Here is a 20,862-nt window from a genome sequence, read left to right as displayed (position 1 = left end):
ATATTTATTAAACTCTGCAACTGTGAAGGAGTGATAACTGGAAGTGCTGTGGATTACTGATCATACGTCCGGGTAATGAAGACATGGATTAAACCGGATGACAACCTTGAGTGTTTGTAACTGACGGTTTTGGCCAGTTTAGCTGTTGTTAGCCATCAGTCTCCGTTAGCTTCAAGCTAAACATACAAGGCTGACTGCTTCTGCATTCCGGAGTCACACAGTAGAAATGCAGGAGGGAAAAACATCTCAAACCACCAGTTAGCGAGTACTTGAGAGGTGAAAAACACTCCTGAGGTAAAGCATTGCCTGGAACTCAAAGTAATACCTTTATCCTAAGTGCAGACTCGCTGTGTGTGTGGGACTTGGAAAGCTTCCTCATGATCTCCACCCCGCTGACAGCAGTGTTTGCCTCCTTTGGTGGCGGTCGACTGCATGCTCCCTCCAGCAACATGGTGTGTTCACTCACTGCGGCTTCACAAAAATGACATGAAATAAAACTCTAAGAAGAACCATGTGACTGCTCTAAGATCCTATCAGCCTGTCAGACAGCCAGAGTTCCCACTGAGGGTCAGCAACACTTCCCACCTGCATCAAACTCAAACTCTGCTCCGTCAGCACTTGTGTCACTCTGCAGCGCAGCACCATTGTCCAGGCCCAAGATGGTCTCAGCCAGGTTCTGCAGAGGCTCTTTGGGCTTAGTTAGCTGATTGGGCCTCATCAGACCAATAGCCTTAAAGCCCTGAGTGACCACAATGAATTTCATCCACTGTCTGGCCAAAGCTACCAGACCCTTCTTTAGCGTCACAAGGGCTGGCACGCCATCATTCTGCAGGGGAAAAAAGAACAAAGGCTGTCAAAATGCTTGTTTACTGGAAGCACTGAAGGGGAGCCAACAGCACTTAGAATGAATGGCCATAAAACATTTGGATAGACGCCTGGGAGGTCACGCACTCACCATGGTCGCCTCCTCTATGACCGAGTAGTCGGCCTGCTGCAGGTAGCGGTGCAGGATGTTGCAGAGCATGCAGGAGGGATTCTCATACAGGTAACGAGCTCTTTTAGTCACGCGGTTGTACTTGCTCCGGATCGGGATGTGGATGCTCTTTTTCTGCTCAATGACAACAAACAGTGATGGAAAAGTGAGAAAACAAGCCGATTCATTGGCGTTCCCGTGGGTTAATGTGTGTGTCCACTGATGGCCGCTGACCTCCAGGGCCTCAGTCATGATGCAGCCCATGACAGCACACACGCGCAGAGTTCCTTCCATGTCCAGTTTGCGTAGAGAAGATTTGAGCTGGTCGATGGGAACCAACCAGGCGCCGATGGCTGGTGTGGCTGTGCTGAGTAGATTCAACTGCCTGTAAACACAACACCGTCAATACACCCCCAAACATTCCAGATGCATCCTGGTCAACAGAGGAGAAACAGCCTCGGGTGCATTGGGGCTGCGGAAACTTTGCCCACCGACTAGGAACCTTTTAAGGAACTCAGCTGTGTTTCAATCGCAGGAACCAGTGAATAATTTAGGGTACATGACTACCTCGGAAAAGCCCCCTCCTGATTGGTTGACTTGACAAGAACATGCTCACAGTTTTTCATCAGAAAAAGGTGAACACGCTAACGTTAGCTGTAGCCTTTGCAGCAGTGAGTTCTGCCTGGCCGGTTTTATCAAAAAGCTCATGGAAAACAAACGGCAGGTTTTGAGTCACTGTAACAACATGAACATGATCTTTCAGTACAAAAGACTTTGCCCACTCTTGCCTTGGTGGTAGTGAACATGGTTCCACACAGTCAGCAGTTAGCTTTGGCTAGAGGTGAACATTAGCACGTAACTAAAGTTAGCGTTTGACCAGGGTAGCAACAGCATAGCACTGTAAACAAATAGCAGTATCGCAGTCGTGAGTCTAGTACTGCTGTTTTGATGAGTAACACTGAAAGCCAGCGATTAATGAGCACCTCAAGCAGCAACGCAGTTGTTTTTCTAATCAGGAGTTGAGCAGCTTGTGTAGATGCAGCACAAGACACTGGCGTCCTACAGCACGGTGACATTGACCATATGACCTTCTATTACTCTGACCTGGAGATGGCTTGCGAAGGTGACCGCACATTAGTGGGAGCAGCAAAACTGAACCAGATCTCCCTGATGGTCAGCTTCATGCTGCTGGAGTCGGGTGGTGGAGGCATGAGGGGCAGGTCCTTCTTCAGGTCGTCTGACTCCACCCCTTCATCCTACATAGCAGACGAGAGCAGGAGTTACAGCTTCACCTGTTACTTCTGTTCACATCTCTCTCTCTCATTCTGATGAAGCTCGACAAATAAGACTCATCCGACTCTCCAGGAATGCGTGGCGGTGAGCAAGATAGAGAATCAAATCTGAATCACAGTTTGGTGACACGGCTGTGACATTTGCATGTTTGCACCGAAAAAAGAAGAAAGAAAAAAAGACAAATGACGTTCAGTGTTTACAGGCTGAGATGAGCAGCATGTTTGTTAACAAGGAGGGGAGAACAGTGAACCGAGCTTCAAACAATTTCATTCAGCGACTGAAGTGACACTGAGGGCCTGTGAGCACCAGAGCATTTGAACCTCTCATCGACAGCGTCATGTTTTCACGCGATACCACAACGCCAACAGTGTGGCGAAGCGTTGAGCTTCTTTATGTTCCAGTTTGAGAAAGTTGAAGCGTTCATCACTGGGTAAAACTCGGCTCTGTCACCATCAAAGATGAACTCTCACGTCCTGAATGAGGAAAGTTTGAACCCCACGACTCAACTCATCGAGACGTTTCCTCCTTTTCCCACAAATCTCTGTATTGTGATACTTGTACTGCATACTGCAGTAACTGTGGAGGAACGGCCAGTACACAAAGCTACAGTTTGATCACTGTGAGGTAGGGAGACGTATTTACAGCCGAAATGATTTCCCAGCATCTCACCTGGTCGTCTGAGTCTGACTGCTCATTGACATCAGAGGCGGGGCTAACAGCATCATGTGGCAGGTTGTCGTCGGACACGTCAGTGCTGTAGCCACTGCCGGTCTGGGAGCCTGTTGATCCATTAGACTTAGAAACACCAGTCTTCCCCCCCGCGTCCGAACGTCCCATCATGCCGAACGCATTGTACAGAATGGCTCCTGACTGACGGCCCCCTGCACCACACAGAGTCACACCAAGTTACACCGACTGAGAAACGATGGAAGAGAGTTTCCTCCTGCGAGGACTGGCCTACCTCTGACCGTGAGGTTCTCGATGCCACATTCAAACATGATCCATCCCCATTTCTCCAGAGAGGCGGTGGTGCGGCCATGATCACCCGCGGACTGAGCATCCGTCTCATCCACCAGAGAGAACTCCTCGATCTCCTCCAGGCCAAACAGAACTTTGGACTTCTCAACAGGAATGGCTGTGATGGCGCAGGTGCCGATGTCTGGAGGAGCAACAGAAAAAATGAACACTTAAACTCATCAGATGCATCCTGACGTGTGACAGGTAAATGTGCTGAGCGATGAAATGATGCCACAGTTTTTCCAGATCTGTCTGAGCAGTAAAACCTGCAGCCCTTCAGTGGCTGACGTGGTCAGAGGAGCGCCAGGACGCCTGAGGGACCGACCTGTGGAGTCCAGGCCTCGGAGCTGGCTGTGGATGCGATGGATGTTGAGCCTGGCAGCGATTTCTTTGCCTTTTTCAATGCCAGCGTTGGAGCGCAGCGAGCCAGACGACTGAGGCTGCATCTTGGTGGCTGAGGCGTATTTCTCCAGCATCACCGAGGGTCGGCCATGTTCTGTGGTGTTGGGCGTTTCCTCCACGATGCCCCTGAACAGAGACAGAGAAACCACCATGAACACGATAACAGTGGGATTTTTGAGGGATCTGAATCAGACGAAGATGTTTTCTCAAGTCAGCAGAAGGACGTCTCTGCAGTGCCACAGAATCTAATCTGAAATGGTAGACTAACTCACAGTTAGACTGCAAGTATTGGTTTTGATTAATTTGATTAATCAGGCCTAGAAACATTCATCAGCTGTTAACTAGCATGGACAATGGTTTCAGCTTCTTGAGGGAATAACACAGATGAGGTGACGGCTGAATTTCAGGCTTTTTAAAGCTTCATCTGCAGCAGATACGTACAGTTGGTTACTGCAGAGACACACACACACACACACACACACACACACACACACAGTCATGCCTCCATCACCTGAGAGACCATTTCACTGACTCGCTCAATCCATAAACAGCAGCTGACAACGGCTGACCTCACCTTAACCTCTTCACTCTGGAATTAATGAGCTCCATTATATAGACTTGCTATCTGTCCCCGGGAGGGAAGCGAGGACTCACAATGTGACTGTGGGAACAGATTGATGTACCCACAAATTCACACACAGACACACACAGACACACATGATAGCAGGATGAGGGATCGTGAAAGTATTACCTATTCATTCTGAACTGGGTGGCGATCCTGTCGAAGCACAGCGCCACCAGAGACACGTGCGTGACACACTTACTGGAGGAGGACGGCGATCCCTCCTCCACCGACGCCTGCAGCAGGCAGAGGTTCACCTGCAGGGAAACACAACAAAACAGAAACACAAGTCAACCCAAGAGACCTGAGTCCTCAAAGAGAGGTGCTGATGACAGAAATGTATCAGCTACTTCCTGTTACCTTCGGGACTGGTTTTTAAGGCTGTTATTAGAGAGTGAAAGTTTCTGACAGCTGATTAATTGGCAGGCACTCTTCTGTATATTTTAACTTGAGTTTATTGTCTAAACTGACATCAATGCAGCAAAGCGTGCACTTCTCAACAACGATCATTTCTACATTAAACTAGACAAATGTGGCCGGCGTGGCTTCCTGCGGTGAACCACCGTCAGGACTCAACTCGACTGCCAAGCTCAGATTGGTTGTTGTTCTAGTGAAGTGATGTACGGCAACACTCAGGGCTCCGTGTTTGCTCTTGAACCGCTCCTGGTCGCAGCGCATTTTCAGGAAGACTCAAGGTCTCTCATTATTCAGGGTCTTACCTTGGGGATGGAGACGTTGGCTTGGAGGCCCTTGATTTTCACATTATCTGGTTTGACGGACAGGTCCGTCTGGCCGTGGGAGATATTGAGGGAGCCGGGGGTGGTGCCCTCTGTCTTGGAAAGCTTGTGCTCCTGCTTGCCTGCTTGGCTCTGTGCAGATCAAAACACAAGTTGGCTAGGATTCTTTTTCAACATCAGCTGGATGATTCAGTGACATCTTAAAACATTGAGAACAGAAGCCCCCACACATCTGATTGTCTTGTTTGTTTGACTTACGGACTCCGAGACGGTGGACTTGCTGATCTGGTAGGCCTCGTTGAGAACTTTGCCATGCAGGTCGTCTAGAATCGCTGCAGGATGGCGGATACTGGCGAAGTGGACCATGGACTCAATGTACCTGTGACACACAATACAGCTGAAATCAAACCTTTGTATTTGATATTTAGCAACAACAGCATAGAGACTTCACCATGGAGCTGCGTCATTCATCACAATTTACCTGAAATAACAGCAAGGAACAAAATACCTTGAAGGCTAAAAGCATGTCAAACCCCATGATGCTACAGCGGCGTCCTGGCTACAGAGGGAATGCTACGGTCTTAAAAACATCCCAAGCCCCTTCAATGAGAATAACAATGTGATATTTAGCTTTCCCTCTAATCTGGGTTCAGACACTCATGAAAAAAAGAAAACGCTCCAGAATTCTAACAAGGCCATTTCCAGGCCCGGTGAAGTTTGTGATTAACAAATAAAAACCCAGAAAATGTGAAAAATCAGGCATATTTGCTTCAAAAATACCTGAATATGAGAGTTTATGTGCTTCACTTCAAGTCAACATGTTTATATTGTATCAAACTACGCAGCTTTCCATAACGTTTAGCTAAATATGAGCTGATAAATTCAATCCCGGAATTGTTCGTTCATGCTTTAACAGAAAAGTCGGGAGAACGTTTGGTCATGAAAACTTTCCTCAAGTCACAGAAGTTTGTTTGTGCAAATGCGAATGAGCTTTGATGTCATAAATCACATCATAATCATGACATCAGTTAAAACTGATCTTCTTCTTCTTGTATTCGTTCCCAAATATAATAAATGACCTCATCGAGCAGGAACGACAGCTCAACTGCGATTCCTCGTGTAAATCCAGTGACGAGGAATCAAAATGTTTCAGCCTCCAAAGCTGGAAGAACAAACAACATCTTTTGGTCACCAGATGAGGTCTGGCTGCTACCTGTCCAGGGACTCGGCCACGAGGGGGGTGAGCACCACATTGATGGCACCCTTGACCTCTACGATGGCCGTGGTCCTGGTCTGGGTGAGCGGCTGCTCCAGAGTCCAGTCGTCTGTGGTGGTGTCCTCGTCCGTGTTCTCCATGGCTCTCTTATCCAGCGGAGTATACGGAGTACTGCATAGAAACAAAACGCATGTCTCACTATGCAGGACCTGTAAACCTTTGACTATGGGGGAGGTTGCTACTTGAAAGGTTATTGTGAGGCCGTATCTGTGAGCTGTTGAGAACAGGAACACATACAACAAATGAATATAATAACACATAAGAAGTGGTTTTAATACCTGTTGTTGTCTCCCATCAGCTGAACTCCTCGATCCAACAGTGAGCTGGCTGACAGGCCCTGCTTTATCACCTGGAACAGCAGTGGACGGATGAGCAATGACGTCATTAATAACAGACGCTTCCTGAATTCATCGGCTCTCTTTGACACTTCCACCCAGAGAGGGTGCGTGTGTGTTTGCACCAATACAGCCTCATCAACACGAGACGTTGGCTAGCTCGCCGGCGTTCTGCAGTCAGAGGTGTGACTGCAGCAGGCGTGATGCTGCCTCACAGGGAGCGCTCCATCCAGCCAGTCTGTCTCCACCCGTCTTACACAGATCAGCCGGGCCTCAAGTTATGCTTCACCAAAAAAGTGGAGCACTTAGCTTTTCAAGTACTCACTAACAGGAGTCTTGAGCACACAGAGAGGTCTTCCCTCCTGCATCACTACAATTAGAGCCAGACACGTATGTTTAGCTTGAAGCTAATGGATTTAGGGAGCACTTCAGAGGCAAAATACACTTTTTGGGATGAAATATCCCTTTAAATTGGTGCGGTTCTCCCACATTCACCAAGCAGAGTAAGAGGAGCTACAGAGTTGAAAACAAAGAAGAAAAAACAAAAAAACAAACCTTGAAGCTGGGAACAGAGAGCTGGTCAAAAGAGGTGGAGCTCTCTTCACTGGTGGGCGTGTCCAGATCTAGGGGGCGGTGCAATGAAGACTTGGAGGTCCTCTTATTGGTGGGCTGCTTTACTGACCAATTTGAAACCTAACAGAGAAAAAGTAACCAGACCACATTAGAGAAAACAACAACACACAGACTCTGAGTGGATGACATGCAGGGCCGCCATTTTCAAAGCATCTACCTGGTAGTGAGCCAGGTAGCTCTGGTAGCACGCCATGACGTGGGGCTGGCGGGTAACCGGGCCTGGTTCAGCAGTTTTCTCCGTCTCCACTGAACTCTCCTCCTCCATGGCCAGGGCTGAGACAAAGGAGGCCTGGGATATGTGGCTGGGCAGAGGTTGGGGGGGCAGAGGAGGCAGTGAGGGTGGGAGGGGCAGGGGGCGTGGCTCAGTGATCAGCTCGCCATTGAGGACGTAAGTGAGGGGACCCTCGACGCTGTGGTAGATGGAGCTCCGGCTGAGAGGATGACAAAACCTGAATTAATGAACGTTCATGATGTTTTCAGGAATGGCCTGTTAGGCATTTTTTCTTCATCACACAACTGCCAGCAGAATGATGCCGGCGAGCCAGGACTTCTCTGCAACGCCGCTGTCTTTAATTCAAAGTGGTACTTTAACGCAATTAACCTTTAACAAATGTTGCACCTTCCTGCAATTTGAGAGCTGCAGTTGGTCGAGGTTTTCATTCATGGTGCAGCTCTGCCAGCTGTGGTTGGGCGCCTGCCCTGGTTCATAGCAGCTCCCCCAGCCTGCCAGCCTGAGCCCTCCCTCTGCTAAGTTTGCACAGACTTGTGCCACTAAAAACTTTTGATGACACTGAATCGATTATTTGTGTTTGTGCGGAGGCCGTATCAATCAAAACATTTGCTAAAATCAATGTGTGAACATTTTGCGCAACAGAAAATAACAAGGCGGTTGCACACAAAACAGATATCCATTTTCCACAGCAAGAGCAGTAAGTGGTGCGGCAGCTCATGGATCAAGTATCTCATTTGCCACAAACCCTCAACATCACATCCATCCTCACATGATCGAAGCACAGTAATAAATAAACCACAGCAGCTACGTGCTGGGCCTCCAGGCCAGATCCCCCACACAACCACGTTACGCTTAGTAGGCACAAAACCATCAAAATGTCTTCATCTAAGTATTGTGACATCATGATTCGTGACGGTCGACAGCAGTTGGTGCGACTCATCAGAAATGACGGCCAGTTCTTTAGTGCTTCCAAATTCTGTCCCTGGGTTTTATCGTCTCATGTGTTTGGAAAACGACTTGAATCATTATAATAATGAGCACCAGAACAGGCCAAACATGTTGATTCTGGCCGGCCGCCCGCCTCCACACCCACGGTCCCTTTTGAACCACCAACAGGCTCTGGTTTTAATTGCTAATATCTGACAACAGCATTGAAAGAAAGCTGTTTAAGTTTCACTTTGACTTTCTTTCTTTCCAACCCAGGCGTTGGGGGGAGGGGGAGGGTGTGTTTCAACAAGTTTGCTGAGGTCACAGTGAGAAGTGAATATTTGGCAGTTTCAGAGGTGTCCAGTGGCCGTCTGTGAGGAGGGGAGACCAGCAGGTGGAGCTCAGGATACTGGTTGTGATACAGTGAGCCTTTAAACCATGAAGCTTAAAAAAAAAAGGTGAAATACAAATGTTTTGCTCCAAATGCAGGAGAATACATTTTGCGTTCGCGGGTGCAGTCTGTATCTAGCTTGAGGCCATCTAGCAGGTCAGGACCAGTTAGCCAGCTTGTTAATTCATCTTGCCTGAACAGGTGAAGAGGCTCTGGTGTTACTCGGCGTTCTCAGAATCTCTCGTCACCTTGATTCAAAGCTTAAACTTGATCTTGACGTGACCATGCACTCTTTCCTCGCTTCAGTCTTCTACATTTTTAACCACTGAAGCTGAGCTCCTTAAGCACACTCATTATCATCTCGGCTGACCTGTAATTCTCCATGTGATAGGGCGGCTGCTGCGGCTGCTGCATCTGCTGCCTCCTCTTCTTCTTGCGGCCCGGGTACGTCCCTGGACCCTCATCAGCACTGCTGATTGGCTCAAAGTCCTCAGCAGCAGAGAAGTAGGCTTCGCTGTCGGCCACAGACATGCTGGAGTCGGCAGAGCGGTACTGATGGAAGGTGTTGGAGTCAGCTGAGGGAGTGAAGGGGAAGGAACCATAGCTCCGACGCTGGCGTGGTGAATCCAGGACATTTTCATCACTGCGGGACACCTCGCTGCCAAACTGGACGCCTCCAGAGAGCACCGGCGGAGGTTTGTCTGTGAAGACGGCGGCCGACAAGCTCTTTGTGCTGCCCAGTCGACCAGATTGCACGGAGGACTGGCGTTTGAGAGGAGAACAGAGGGGCGAGCGCACTGAGGAGCGCTCCTGAGAGCTGTTGGGTGAGACGGGCGACACCTCTGGAACCTCCCCAAGGGTGCTGCAACAGACACGGGAGACAATGTAGAAATAATAAATGATGAATAGAAGAACAACTGCACCTAGGCTGGAGAACCTGCTGGTGCCACCCTCTTTTATGAATGAGCTTTTAGATGTTAATTCACTGTCACTCACTCAGCAGGACTTTTGCCATTGACGGGAAACATGCGTTCCTCCGTGCTGGGTGAGGGAGTGTCCCTCTCTCCAGCCAGCAAGGGCAACGCTGCACTGGAGGAACTATTTTCTTCAGAGGAAGAAGCAGAGCTGTGGGAACGCTGGGGCACCTGGAGACTAAGGTGTTGCTGACCCCGCCTCTCAGGCACCTCAGGAGGCAGGCATGGCGAGTGTGTGTCTGTCTTGAGTCCTACAACCCTCCCTGAGAAAACATCGATTTGATTACGAACACACATACACAGAACTTTGAATAATCTACAGACCAACATAACTCTGAAGCAAGAACAGGACATCAGACAACAAATACCATCCACTTTGGGCGTCTCCTTGGTGATAATCCACTCCCCAGGCGTCAGTAGAGACTGGCCGTAACACATGTCGGACTCGGCGCTGGAGGAGGAGAACGCAGATGAAGAGGAGGGCGTCATCTCTTCCAGCTTGAAAAATTCCAAGCCCATGTTGGTTCCTCCAAAGAACCTACAGCCTCCGAGGCAGCCGCAGCGGTTCCTGCTGCGCTTGTTCCGAATGCCGGCATCATCAGGCCACAGGAACCAGAGTCTGAAGACAGGAAGAAGAGTGAAGTGTGGAGAAATATGAAAAACCTGGATTATTCTGGAAAGTTTAGCTGTTGTTAGCCATCAGCCTCTGTTAGCGTCAAGCTAAATATACATGGCTGGTTCCTCCTGCATTCTGGAGTCACATAGAAGTGATACAGGAGGGAAAAAGCATCGTGGGACTTGGTAGGTAGCTTAAAAAAAACCAAAACACCTTTTGGTTGAATTGTTGCGTTAAAATTTGAACAAACATTCACTCCCATTTGCTGTTAAACACATTCCAACTCCTTCTGGACTTTGACCCTGTTGTCCTCCTTTTAGGACATTCGTCATGTTACTGCCTGCAGGTGAAGAGGCCTGTGACATCGACAGATAGGCTGCAAAGCTGAAAAGTTGTCCTGAGGTCGCTGAAGAACAGCTGGGATCCCCAACCCCACAAACACACCCCACATGTGACACGTGTAAATATCAGCGGCCAGTTGGTGTGTTTCTACCTTTTGGTCTGAGCATCATGTAGTTCTAGAAACTGCCTCTGGACTTCACATTTGGCAGAGTGGTCAGCGGCGAGGGCAATGTCAGCCGTGATGAGGTTCAGGTTTACTGAACCCGCCTCCAGCCAGACGGAGCGACGCAGCAGAGGGGGCTGACCCAGACCCAAGGGCTGACCTGGACCTTGACCCTGCCCACCCGGCTGCAGTCTGCCGGCCTCGCTGTGCTGCTGCTGTTCGATGTACTGGCGGATGTTCACGTCCTGCACCACAGCGCTGATGCCCTCGCCCACTGCCTGGTTGTGCAGGTTGCAGTTGGCCACACGAATGATCCCCGTCTGGAGAAGAGGCAGCGAATTCAAAGACTGAATGAATTTTGTTTACACCAAAAAATAACAACTGTTATATCGGCACACAGACGCCACATTCACTGGTGATGGCGACTGCTTCTTTCATGTAAATGAAAATACATAAGGACCTTGATGTTTGCAGCACAGCCATGTTCAACGATGAAGAGGTCCACGCCGTCCACGGCCAGGCGGGTCATGGTGTACTTGAGCTCCTCAGACGTGCGGCAGTGACCTGGCAGGCAGCTCAGCTGAAACACACGCCATGTTTGTGAGTGCGGCGACCGCCGGTTCAGCCTGGCTGTGTTTCTATACCACTACATGTTCGAATGAGGGGTCTGAAATATCCTGCTGAGAATCTGCACACGAACACAACACCATCAACGGTTCCTTGTTTTCTTTCCCAAGGCCAACAGTGTGAATCACGCATCATTAGAGGGAGTCTGCAGCTGCCGTTTATCGTCTCCTCCTGTTCACAGTTCAAAAGAACAGTTTGGAGCAACCAAGTCTCCATGCATCAGATTTTGGAATCTCTGATTATAACAGTATTTCTGTGACTACTTGCTACGTCTAGAACGCAGCAAGTTTTTTTAGTAATCCATAATTTTGTCAGTCTGCCTAGATGAAGAGATCAAGCATGTCAGTTTAAATACAAATATCATAGAATCATTCTTAAGAAGCACAGACGGGAGGAGCGTAGATGAAAGGGTTGATGCTGACAGAATGATGGAGCTTCTTTCTCTCTTTTCTGATTTTTGTAGAGTTTTGACTTAATGTGACACTGCTGATGAAGAGGCAGGACAGGATCAGCATTGTGCTTCTTCCTGCATATCAATAGTCCTTTTGTTTGGGTTTTGATTCAGCTTTCATCTCTTTCTGTTTGTTGGGATCCTTTTACAAAGTAAGAGAGAGAAAGAAATTAAACAGATGATTGTGTGAGACGTCACATATTAAAAAGCCTAAGGAGCTGAGGTCAAGAGAGTGGCGACGCGCCACCCCTGGTATCAACGCAGGATTGGACCTGAAGCAGCATGTCGGTACCTTAGCATCACAGATGCGCCGGTCGACGCCGTGCTGGCAGATGACAGAAGGTTTGGGGTGTTCCAGCTGGAACTCACGAGACACTCCGTGGAAGACAAAAGTCTCACCCCACTCGATGATGCTGGCCACCTGATGGTCACACACACAAACACCAGGAACCCGTTTACTGCCGGAGAAGACGTGGTTTATCGAGAGCACAGCTGACCTAAACATCCATGGTGGAAGTGGTTCCGGACGCTGCAATGTTGAGGTTTCTGTACTCAAGTATTTTTACTTTAGGTGACTGCACTTTGACCCAACTACATTTAGGAGTAAATCAAGTATTTCTTACTACTCTTCAGCTGAACTCCAACGCTGGACGAATGACAAAGACTGAGGAAGACGATGTACTTTCAAATCTGAACATCTGCCAACCTTAATCAGAGCGGACCCACACCACCTTAACGTGACCTTAAGAAGTCATTACCTCACGCTTGTCCGCTCTGATTCAGTAGAATTTCGACAGATGACTTTTACATTTACCAGACTAATATTTTGTGTGGGCATCTCCTCTTGTACTTGAAGCTGCACTGAAAATATTTTTCCTTCATATTCACCATTTTTGCTATTAGTTGATGAATTGGCTTCTGCTACCCGAGACCCTGTTAATGTATCATTTTAGAATTTGCCAGGAAACCCTGTGTTGACAACAGAAGTGAAGCGTTTTGTCGGTCACAAGATTTTGCGGTTCCAAGTTTTGTCGACCTCATATAAAAGTGACCTCATGCAGCTTCAAGTACAGGACGTGCCCCCCCTCTGGTCGTTACAATCTAGGTAGGTCATCTCAAACACACACACACACACACACACACACACACACACACACACACACACCTGTGGTAGCGTCACTCTGCCGGTGAGCCCCCCAGCCTGCATGTCGATGAGCCAGGCGTACTCCAGCGTGTCACTGCCCAGTGGGAGACCCTGTGCTGAGAACATGGCATGAGCCCTCATCTGCATGCCCGACAGACTCAGATGGCCGTCCCTCAACACCCCGTCAGCTGTGGGACGCTGTGGGCAGAAGAGGTTTCACAAAGAGCATCAACACCATGGAAGGTTCAAGCCATGGAAACTGAACGACATCAGGAAAGGCAGCCATGGTGACCTTTCGCTGAAGTGCACATGTGGCAGGTTCACGTATGTCTGTCAGTGTCTTCAGAGGACCTTCGCACGTGAAAGAACCGAAGCAGCATAGGACAGCTGCTCGTTTCTGGCTAATGACATAGCTGTGATTGTCTCGCCCAGAGTCCATGTTGTGGAACTCCCAGACGTGCACACGCCCATCACATCAGCCATGTCGATCTTAAAAAGGGGCGTGCTCAAACACATTCCTATTCTGGAGCAGTGCAAAGTGTTTGGGCCACCCATCAACACACAACAGGCCTCAAGTCAACAGCACAGTGTTTTTCCAATTATTTAAAGGGCGGAATGTGCAGACTGGTAGCTGCACCAACACAGACAAACGTACGAAACACACACTCTGATACACACACGAGCGCACAGAGACGCTAAAGATCCCAACTAAAACATTCCAGCATGAAAGATAAATACTGCGACCCCCCCAGAAAATCAGATGCGCGCGTCTTCATATTCAGAGCGACGCTGCAGCATAGCTTCATGATTGTGCTCTTCCACCGCTGAGAGCTGCTGATGAGCTCAGACACGTGAGGACAGTGTTGAACCGCACGGAGCAGCAGCCTCCCTCACCTGATAGTTGTCACTGATGAAGATGTGAATAGGAGACAGGATCAGCTGAAGCATCGTCTCCTTGTAACCTTTTTTCATCTCAAAACACAGCCGCTCCAAGAAGCCGGATGGCCCCTCGGGACCCTCGCTGCTGCAGTGCTGGGGGACAGATGCATACATGTATAAAGATGAACTGAGGAACCAGGACTGGCAGACACACCGGGCAGCACGGCTTCGTAAACCAGGACACAACTGAGGATCAATGATGCATCTGAAGGTCATACATCCTCCAAATATATTCATCACCTGTTTTCACATTCTCAACAACGTGGACTCACTATCATGATGTATTTTAGAGATATACATTGTCTTTCATGATTAGGACCCTGAGGAGTCTCGCGTTGCTCTTGGTCAGCCTGCCAGGGGGAAGGAAAACAGATACTGGGCCTAATCAGGATAAATCAAACAAGCCATCTCAAAATTACCCTCTAAATCCCAGTTTATGCTGTTTTCTTATTTCTGTCCTAAAGATGCTCACAAAACCTTCAACTGAAAGGGAACCACTGGCAGCCTCCAGTCCTACCATTGGCAGTCGGCCGTGGACTTTGTAGAGGTTGATGAGGACGGTTATGTCCCAGGGCCGCAGGTCCAGGGGGTGTATGTCTGAGCTCTCCTTCTGCTCACTGTCCTCCATGCCCAGAGGAGACCAGCCCAGGCCAGAGGAGGTGGACATGGACAACACGGGGCTGGACACTGCCTCCTCAAAGTCCGTGTACATGTCATCTTCACCAAAATAGTTTTCCTGAGGAAACAGTGGAAGACGAGGAGGGGAGATTTGGAGGACGTTCTGCAGATTCCTGACAGAAATCTAAAACTGCTGTGTTTTTACCTTGATGGAGATGAGTGCTCGGAGTAAAGGTCCGTAGAGGAGGATCTGAGAATCCGGGGACATTTCCATCTCCACATGAAGCCTGTCAGGGGGCAGCTCAGAGGGGTCGGCGGGCATCTTGCCATGGCCAGCTGATGTAGAAGTAGAGGTGTAGCGCGGTGGAACATTGTGGGGCACCGAGGAGTGCTCTGGGGGCCGCAGGGCTGACAGCATGGACTCCTCCATTTCAGACACTGACCAATCAAAGGCAAGTTAAGACTGAGGTGAGCCACACTAGGCAGCAGGGAGGCTTCCACAGGCTGGTGTGGGCTGGCGTTAGCTTACGTGACTGTTTGAGCTGCTCATCAGCCTTCTGGGGGTAAATGGGGTGCCAGGTGTAGTCGATGATGAGCAGGAAGTTGGGAACGCTCCAGCAGTCCACCCAGCCAGCTCTGATGGAACCAAGAACATGACATGCATCTGAGTTTATCATCAATTAATGGTAGCAAAGCTTGGGGGGGCAGTACAGGGCTGGAAATGAGTCGTATCTGAGCAGAGAGCACCACTCCAGGCAGGGGGTGGGGGTGGCTCTCTCACAGTTCCACGCCAGTAAAGTCTGACCCGGTCTTTCCATTATAAATGATCAGGATGTTAAATAATCATGTAAACATGACATTGTGTGCAGCGCCTCTGAACTCCTGCTGATCCTAAGGTCGGTGCAGCTGAAAAGATCTCGTTCAGCAATAAAAGGGTGTTGTTGGGGAACGAATGAATGTGTTTTCTAAGGTTAGCAGACCCAGAACACAAAGCTCTGCAGGAGAGAACGACCAGGCCTGGGGGCCCAAGGGGCTGGATGAGGTGGACGTGTTCTTCCTGGGCTTGTTAAATGGGCTGAGGTTCACAGCGGCTTATTGCAACATTCAACCTCCCTGTACCAGAGCCTCATTTTGCTGGAGATGAAATATGGAAGTGGGGTTAAACAGTACGTTACGTTCATGTTCAGCTTCACATCAAGAAGTTCTGAAAAATACATGAAAACAATAGCTTATGTTATATGGTTTTACTGAATTTTGAATGGGGGGACATTTATCAATAAAATATGCTTTCATGTGACAACCGCGACTCTCTTCATTCATACATTTATCAAATGATAAAATGGTGAGTAGACTATATTATATATATACATGTTACCGCTCTTTAGAAGGCATTCACCCTCTGACGGCGTGCTGCTACAGGGCACCGTTGGCATTTGAGCCGATGGGTTACGCTCAGCGGTGGACTGTCAGACTCCAGTTTGCAGGGTCTGTACACATTTGTGCCCATAATTTCACATGAATTGCAGTGATAATCATGGAGGACTCATTGAGGCAGGGCCTTTGAGGAACATTTTCATCAACACACCAAACTCCTCTGAAAACGTTTCTACAATAAAAATAAAAAGAAACTCAGGTGAGAATCAACCATTACGTAACTAAAATTACTGACAAGCTACATGCTTTGAGAGAAACAAGCAGGTGTTACAGGTCATCAGGAACAACAAGGAGATTTCTTCTTCGTGCGACTACGTCAGAACTGACGTGATGAAGTAGAGACTCCTGCTGCTCGGGCAGAAATGGACCTTCTTGTGTTTACACTTCCTTCCCACCAGAAACATCCAACCAACCAGCAAACGTTCTCTCAAGGCTTCTAGAGACTCTGACCACTGGGGAAAATGCTACAAGTTCTCTAACTGATCCATCCACTGACTTGGACCATAGCAGACTAGCAACAAGTCACCCTGAGATGGCCGCCGAGCCGTTCTACCCACCCGGGACAGCTCTGAACCTGCTGGCACCAGTTCATCATTTTTCACACAGCTAGAATCTTTCTGAACTGACTGAAATAGTCAGAAAGAGTTCTTGTGACAGGGGATGTTGGAGTTAATTCATCAAAAGAAGCAGCAGCGACTGAATCAACCGCAGCAACTCCACCTGACATCACGTCGTCCTCTCCTCCTTTGCTTTGATGTGAGTCAGTGTTACAACCATGACTCATCAGTCACACGCTCACTTTTCTTTCTTTCTTTTGCCCACAACATGGAGAGAAGTGACTCCCAGGCTGAACTCACTCTGCGTGGGTGATGTTCCTCCAGCGGGACTTGGCAGGTTTGGGAGGGGGAGGACCATGACTCTCCCCTGGCATGAACATGTCTGGAGGCAGCTTGACGTTCTGGTAATCTTTGGCAAGGGTGAGGAGAGGGTAGCGGCTCGGGTGGCACTCTGGCAGGGACAGTCGCATGTCTGTATCCTCTGCCTGAGGAGGGTTGATGGTGCAGAGGCATCGTTGGTGTCAAAGCAATCACGCACAGTCACTCAGGACAAATCTCCAGTCACACACACAGAAACGGTCGTTTACTTTGGGAATGAATCATATTCACGAGGGCAGAACTGACCTTCAAGCTGAAGCGGGTATGGCAGGTGGTTGGAACAAATTCATTGAAAGGCAAAGTGAAGTCTATATTGAGCGTCTCACCGCATGCTGCCAGGTACACTGCAGAAGATCAATAAGGCAACTGATTAGTCTCCCCTGCTCTGGGATTAAGTTGAGTACACAAGGTAAAATATATCAGGCCTTAACAGAGCACCCCCTCATGGATTTTAGCCCCCGGTATTACAGAATTTATGTCATCGATTACAGCTGGATCGAGACGGATATGTTTCTGATTGCGCTGGTGCTAATGCTAAAGACATAAATAGAGAGGAATCTTTCTTTCCTACACTGCAAAGCTACACAATCATTGTCATTCACTAAGTTGGAGGAGATTTCACTACAGAATCCTGCAATATAGAGGAAGGTACGACTGTCTTCGCTAAAAATGCTAAATATATCTAAGGCTTAAGGGGATAATTCACCAAAAAATTAATATTCGAATGTATACATATAAAACATTATATAACCAAACATTTTCGCATGAATTCCTCCACCTCATGTTGTTGACTGCCTGCACAAGAACCTGAAGGACTAAAAGAGATGAGGTTTCCCGTTCAGGTTTGACCACACAAGGATTGCCTCCGTACCATTCTCCTGCTGCTTGGTGGAGCAGTCGATCCAGTTGTGCTGGTTGGCCGCCCAGATCATCTCAAACTGGTGGAAAAGGATCTTGAATGTCCAGGAATACGGAACGAAGGAGTAGATGTCTGGGGCGCTGTCACTCGCCCAGTCCTGAATCAGATCTATCAGGCACAGAGTGATGAGACGGAAAACTCACCTGCAGGCTCATCTTCTGATCCTACTGACATTTATGAGGTCAAAGGTCACGTGTCTGGGGACGTGATCTTTTGTCCTCACATCAAGTGGTCATTGTAAAACCAGCATATCTTCTCTTTGTCTGTCTTGTCAAATATGATTCTAGATCAGCTGTTGAAAAAAAATCTCTTCCAGTGCAGTGATTGTGCTTTCAAAATAAAAGCAGCAATGTTTTATTTTACAATGCTTTTGTCACAGCTGCTTTGAGAGCCTTAATCTGAAATATTCGGACCAAAAATCAGCACCTATGTTGGTAGCGAAGTTACACAACACGCAGCAGGTTCACCAAGCTTATTGATCTCCAGGTTTGACTCATAGAGGAACGTTAACAGTCAAGTCACTTTTATTTATGTGCTGCCAATCATCTCACAACCAATGGAGCAGGCAAAGTCTTACATTAATTTAGTTTGGAAACCCTACAAAACCAGTTTGGGCACCTAAACCTGTCAATGCCACTCCTGGCGGAGGAAGTGGTCATCACCTCGTCATATTTATCTCAAACCTGGACACACATAAATCCCACCGCCTGCCTCTGCTATGCAGGGGTTAGTAAATCCAGAAATATGAATCGACTACATCTGCAATGAGAGAATCTGTCTCCAATAAATGCTGTCATACAACATGGCCTGTAGATTTTCTCAGCTGACCAACACGTCAATCAATGCCTCCGGGATATCACCTATCAAAGCCTGCATCGCTTGCGTGCCTCTAGTGTCTGCTGGAGGACTCACCGGTGAAGAAGTTCTTCTGGGCGTAGATGAAGTGGTAGGTGGCCTTGTACACTTCAATCTCACACTGCCACGACTGAGGCATGTTCCACACACGAGGGTAGCTGGCAATTACATGGAACTGCAATAAAGGCAGAACATGTGCTCTGTTGCAGCTCAGCATGCGCCTGGAGGCAACAGTGGAGGAACTTTCCTCTAAATGAAGCAACGGCTACTTACGGCTAACATCTCAGCTTCCAGGAGAGTTCTGTACTGCATACTGCTGGTGGTGTCAACGTGAAGCAGCTGACCTTTGATGGTGGGGGAGTAGCCTGAGGCGAGAACAAAAAGGCAGAATATTTCTAAACTCAAAGCTGGCTAATACTAAATACCTGTACACCTGAACGTCCACTTACATCAAGAAGGAGGACAGCAATGGCTGACTTACGACTATCATCTGCTCAGTGGGATCAATTATTACACCTATAACCATTGCTGGGCTTGTGAAACGTCCCGGGGACAGCAGGTTCATTTTGGAAGCAGCCTACGGACAGAACCCAAGTTCTCTGATTTTGAACTTTCTCCTCTTCAGCTTTCCTCTACCTGGCATCCATAGCAGGGAGGGTGGCGGAGAACAGAAACGGGGTTACCTCAGTATCTTCTTCTTCATAACATCATTCCTCTCATGTCTTATCATGGGAGTATAAAAGCCAACTGTCTCCATGGCCCCCAACACGGGGAGACATCACATCCAACTCACCCCCCCCCCCATCTAAAACTCTGTCAGTCCAGATAAATTTGCAGTGAGCACAAGTATTCCTCAGAGGAGAAAAGGGATGAAAAGCAACCAGTTCCACCAGAAAACACGACCGCCCACAATCTTTGAGATAAAAGCTGGGTTAGGAAGCAAACTGACCTTCCTGTTCTCTGGAGAAATCTGTCTACATGGCAGGTGCATAGAAAATGAATGCCTAGATCTCCCTCGCGGACTTAGCTAAGGCTGAGGGGAGCAGGGGGCCCGCCTCCTCAGACAGCATCATCAGCTCCGCCTCCTCCAAGAGCTCAAAAGGGGGACAGTTAAAGCAATACTTCAACCAAAAAGTGTTCTTTGTCTTTCAAGTACTCTCAAACTGCTTTTTTTGTCAGCAAGGTGTTTTTCCTCCTCCATCACTTCTTAGTGACTCCAGAAAGCAGGAAGAACCAGCCACGTATATTTAGCTTGAAGCTAACAGAGACTGATGCTAACAGCAGCTAAACTGTCCCAACGCGTCCATTAACAGGCTCTCCAGGTCATCTGGTATAATCCAGGTCCCCTCAGTCCAGCTGGTGATCAGTGATCCACTAACACTTTGAATGGAGATCAAATTAACTAGAAGACTAACTAAGCCAGTGAATCCTGAATTTAAAGAACCATTTTCTCTCATTTGTCATGGATATGAAACCCTGATGTCTTCATTGAAACCCTGATGTCTTCATCCTCACTTTTAGCTGCTCTCCATTTGGTTATTTTGTTGACGACTGAACTAGAAATCTAGTGGAGTTGACACAAGCTTCTGGATGGATGAGAGTTGTCCACGAGTACCAGCGACCCACGCTGGGGCGAGTCAAGCGAGAGCGACGTTTTAATCTCACCATTCTCTCCCACGGTCATGGGGATGTTGACTTCCAGGTAAGAACCTGCTCCTACATTCACATGGATGGCATTGGTTTCCTGGCAACAGGGATGAAAGGGAGGAGAAAAATCATGCGAGATGTCAAATTATTATGGAAAGAAAGGAACCAAATCTCTACAAAATCCATTGGGAAAATAGAATCCAAACTTCACCGACAGAAGCCGTTTTACGTTTTAATTCCACAAACTTTTCTGTTGGTATTTAGTATGCGACTCACAGTTAGCTTAGTGATAGTCCCTGCTATGCTCCAGCACCAGCAATTGAAAAGGCATAAGACATGACCCAATATTCATAGATGAGC

The 20,862-nt window shown here is 48.2% G+C and overlaps 1 protein-coding gene across 1 annotated transcript in view; it reads right to left on the bottom strand.

Moving 5' to 3' along the window:
• Positions 1 to 20,862, bottom strand: part of bltp1 (bridge-like lipid transfer protein family member 1) — a 68,199-nt gene that overhangs the window by 34,856 nt on the left and 12,481 nt on the right. Inside the window, exons 12-43 of the mRNA XM_086181854.1 lie at positions 20,521 to 20,599; positions 19,129 to 19,220; positions 18,913 to 19,030; positions 17,953 to 18,108; positions 17,328 to 17,425; positions 17,004 to 17,188; positions 15,242 to 15,348; positions 14,918 to 15,150; positions 14,612 to 14,830; positions 14,050 to 14,187; positions 13,177 to 13,353; positions 12,304 to 12,432; positions 11,394 to 11,513; positions 10,922 to 11,253; positions 10,181 to 10,431; positions 9,835 to 10,075; positions 9,209 to 9,700; positions 7,446 to 7,719; positions 7,211 to 7,348; positions 6,599 to 6,669; positions 6,258 to 6,431; positions 5,303 to 5,423; positions 5,027 to 5,176; positions 4,437 to 4,564; positions 3,609 to 3,811; positions 3,228 to 3,425; positions 2,936 to 3,147; positions 2,078 to 2,229; positions 1,208 to 1,358; positions 956 to 1,108; positions 586 to 826; positions 326 to 471 (exon numbers count right to left, since the gene is read on the bottom strand). Of these exons, the coding sequence (XP_086037980.1) occupies positions 326 to 471; positions 586 to 826; positions 956 to 1,108; positions 1,208 to 1,358; positions 2,078 to 2,229; positions 2,936 to 3,147; positions 3,228 to 3,425; positions 3,609 to 3,811; positions 4,437 to 4,564; positions 5,027 to 5,176; positions 5,303 to 5,423; positions 6,258 to 6,431; positions 6,599 to 6,669; positions 7,211 to 7,348; positions 7,446 to 7,719; positions 9,209 to 9,700; positions 9,835 to 10,075; positions 10,181 to 10,431; positions 10,922 to 11,253; positions 11,394 to 11,513; positions 12,304 to 12,432; positions 13,177 to 13,353; positions 14,050 to 14,187; positions 14,612 to 14,830; positions 14,918 to 15,150; positions 15,242 to 15,348; positions 17,004 to 17,188; positions 17,328 to 17,425; positions 17,953 to 18,108; positions 18,913 to 19,030; positions 19,129 to 19,220; positions 20,521 to 20,599 (5,679 nt within the window). The remainder of the gene's footprint in view (positions 1 to 325; positions 472 to 585; positions 827 to 955; positions 1,109 to 1,207; positions 1,359 to 2,077; positions 2,230 to 2,935; positions 3,148 to 3,227; positions 3,426 to 3,608; positions 3,812 to 4,436; positions 4,565 to 5,026; positions 5,177 to 5,302; positions 5,424 to 6,257; positions 6,432 to 6,598; positions 6,670 to 7,210; positions 7,349 to 7,445; positions 7,720 to 9,208; positions 9,701 to 9,834; positions 10,076 to 10,180; positions 10,432 to 10,921; positions 11,254 to 11,393; positions 11,514 to 12,303; positions 12,433 to 13,176; positions 13,354 to 14,049; positions 14,188 to 14,611; positions 14,831 to 14,917; positions 15,151 to 15,241; positions 15,349 to 17,003; positions 17,189 to 17,327; positions 17,426 to 17,952; positions 18,109 to 18,912; positions 19,031 to 19,128; positions 19,221 to 20,520; positions 20,600 to 20,862) is intronic.

This window comes from Aulostomus chinensis, chromosome 17 (genome assembly GCF_037954235.1).
Source record: "Aulostomus chinensis isolate RoL2024-O1b breed Wild chromosome 17, RoL_Achi_v1.0, whole genome shotgun sequence".
Classification (NCBI taxonomy): domain Eukaryota; kingdom Metazoa; phylum Chordata; class Actinopteri; order Syngnathiformes; family Aulostomidae; genus Aulostomus; species Aulostomus chinensis.
This window is presented reverse-complemented; position numbering and strand designations above follow the sequence as displayed.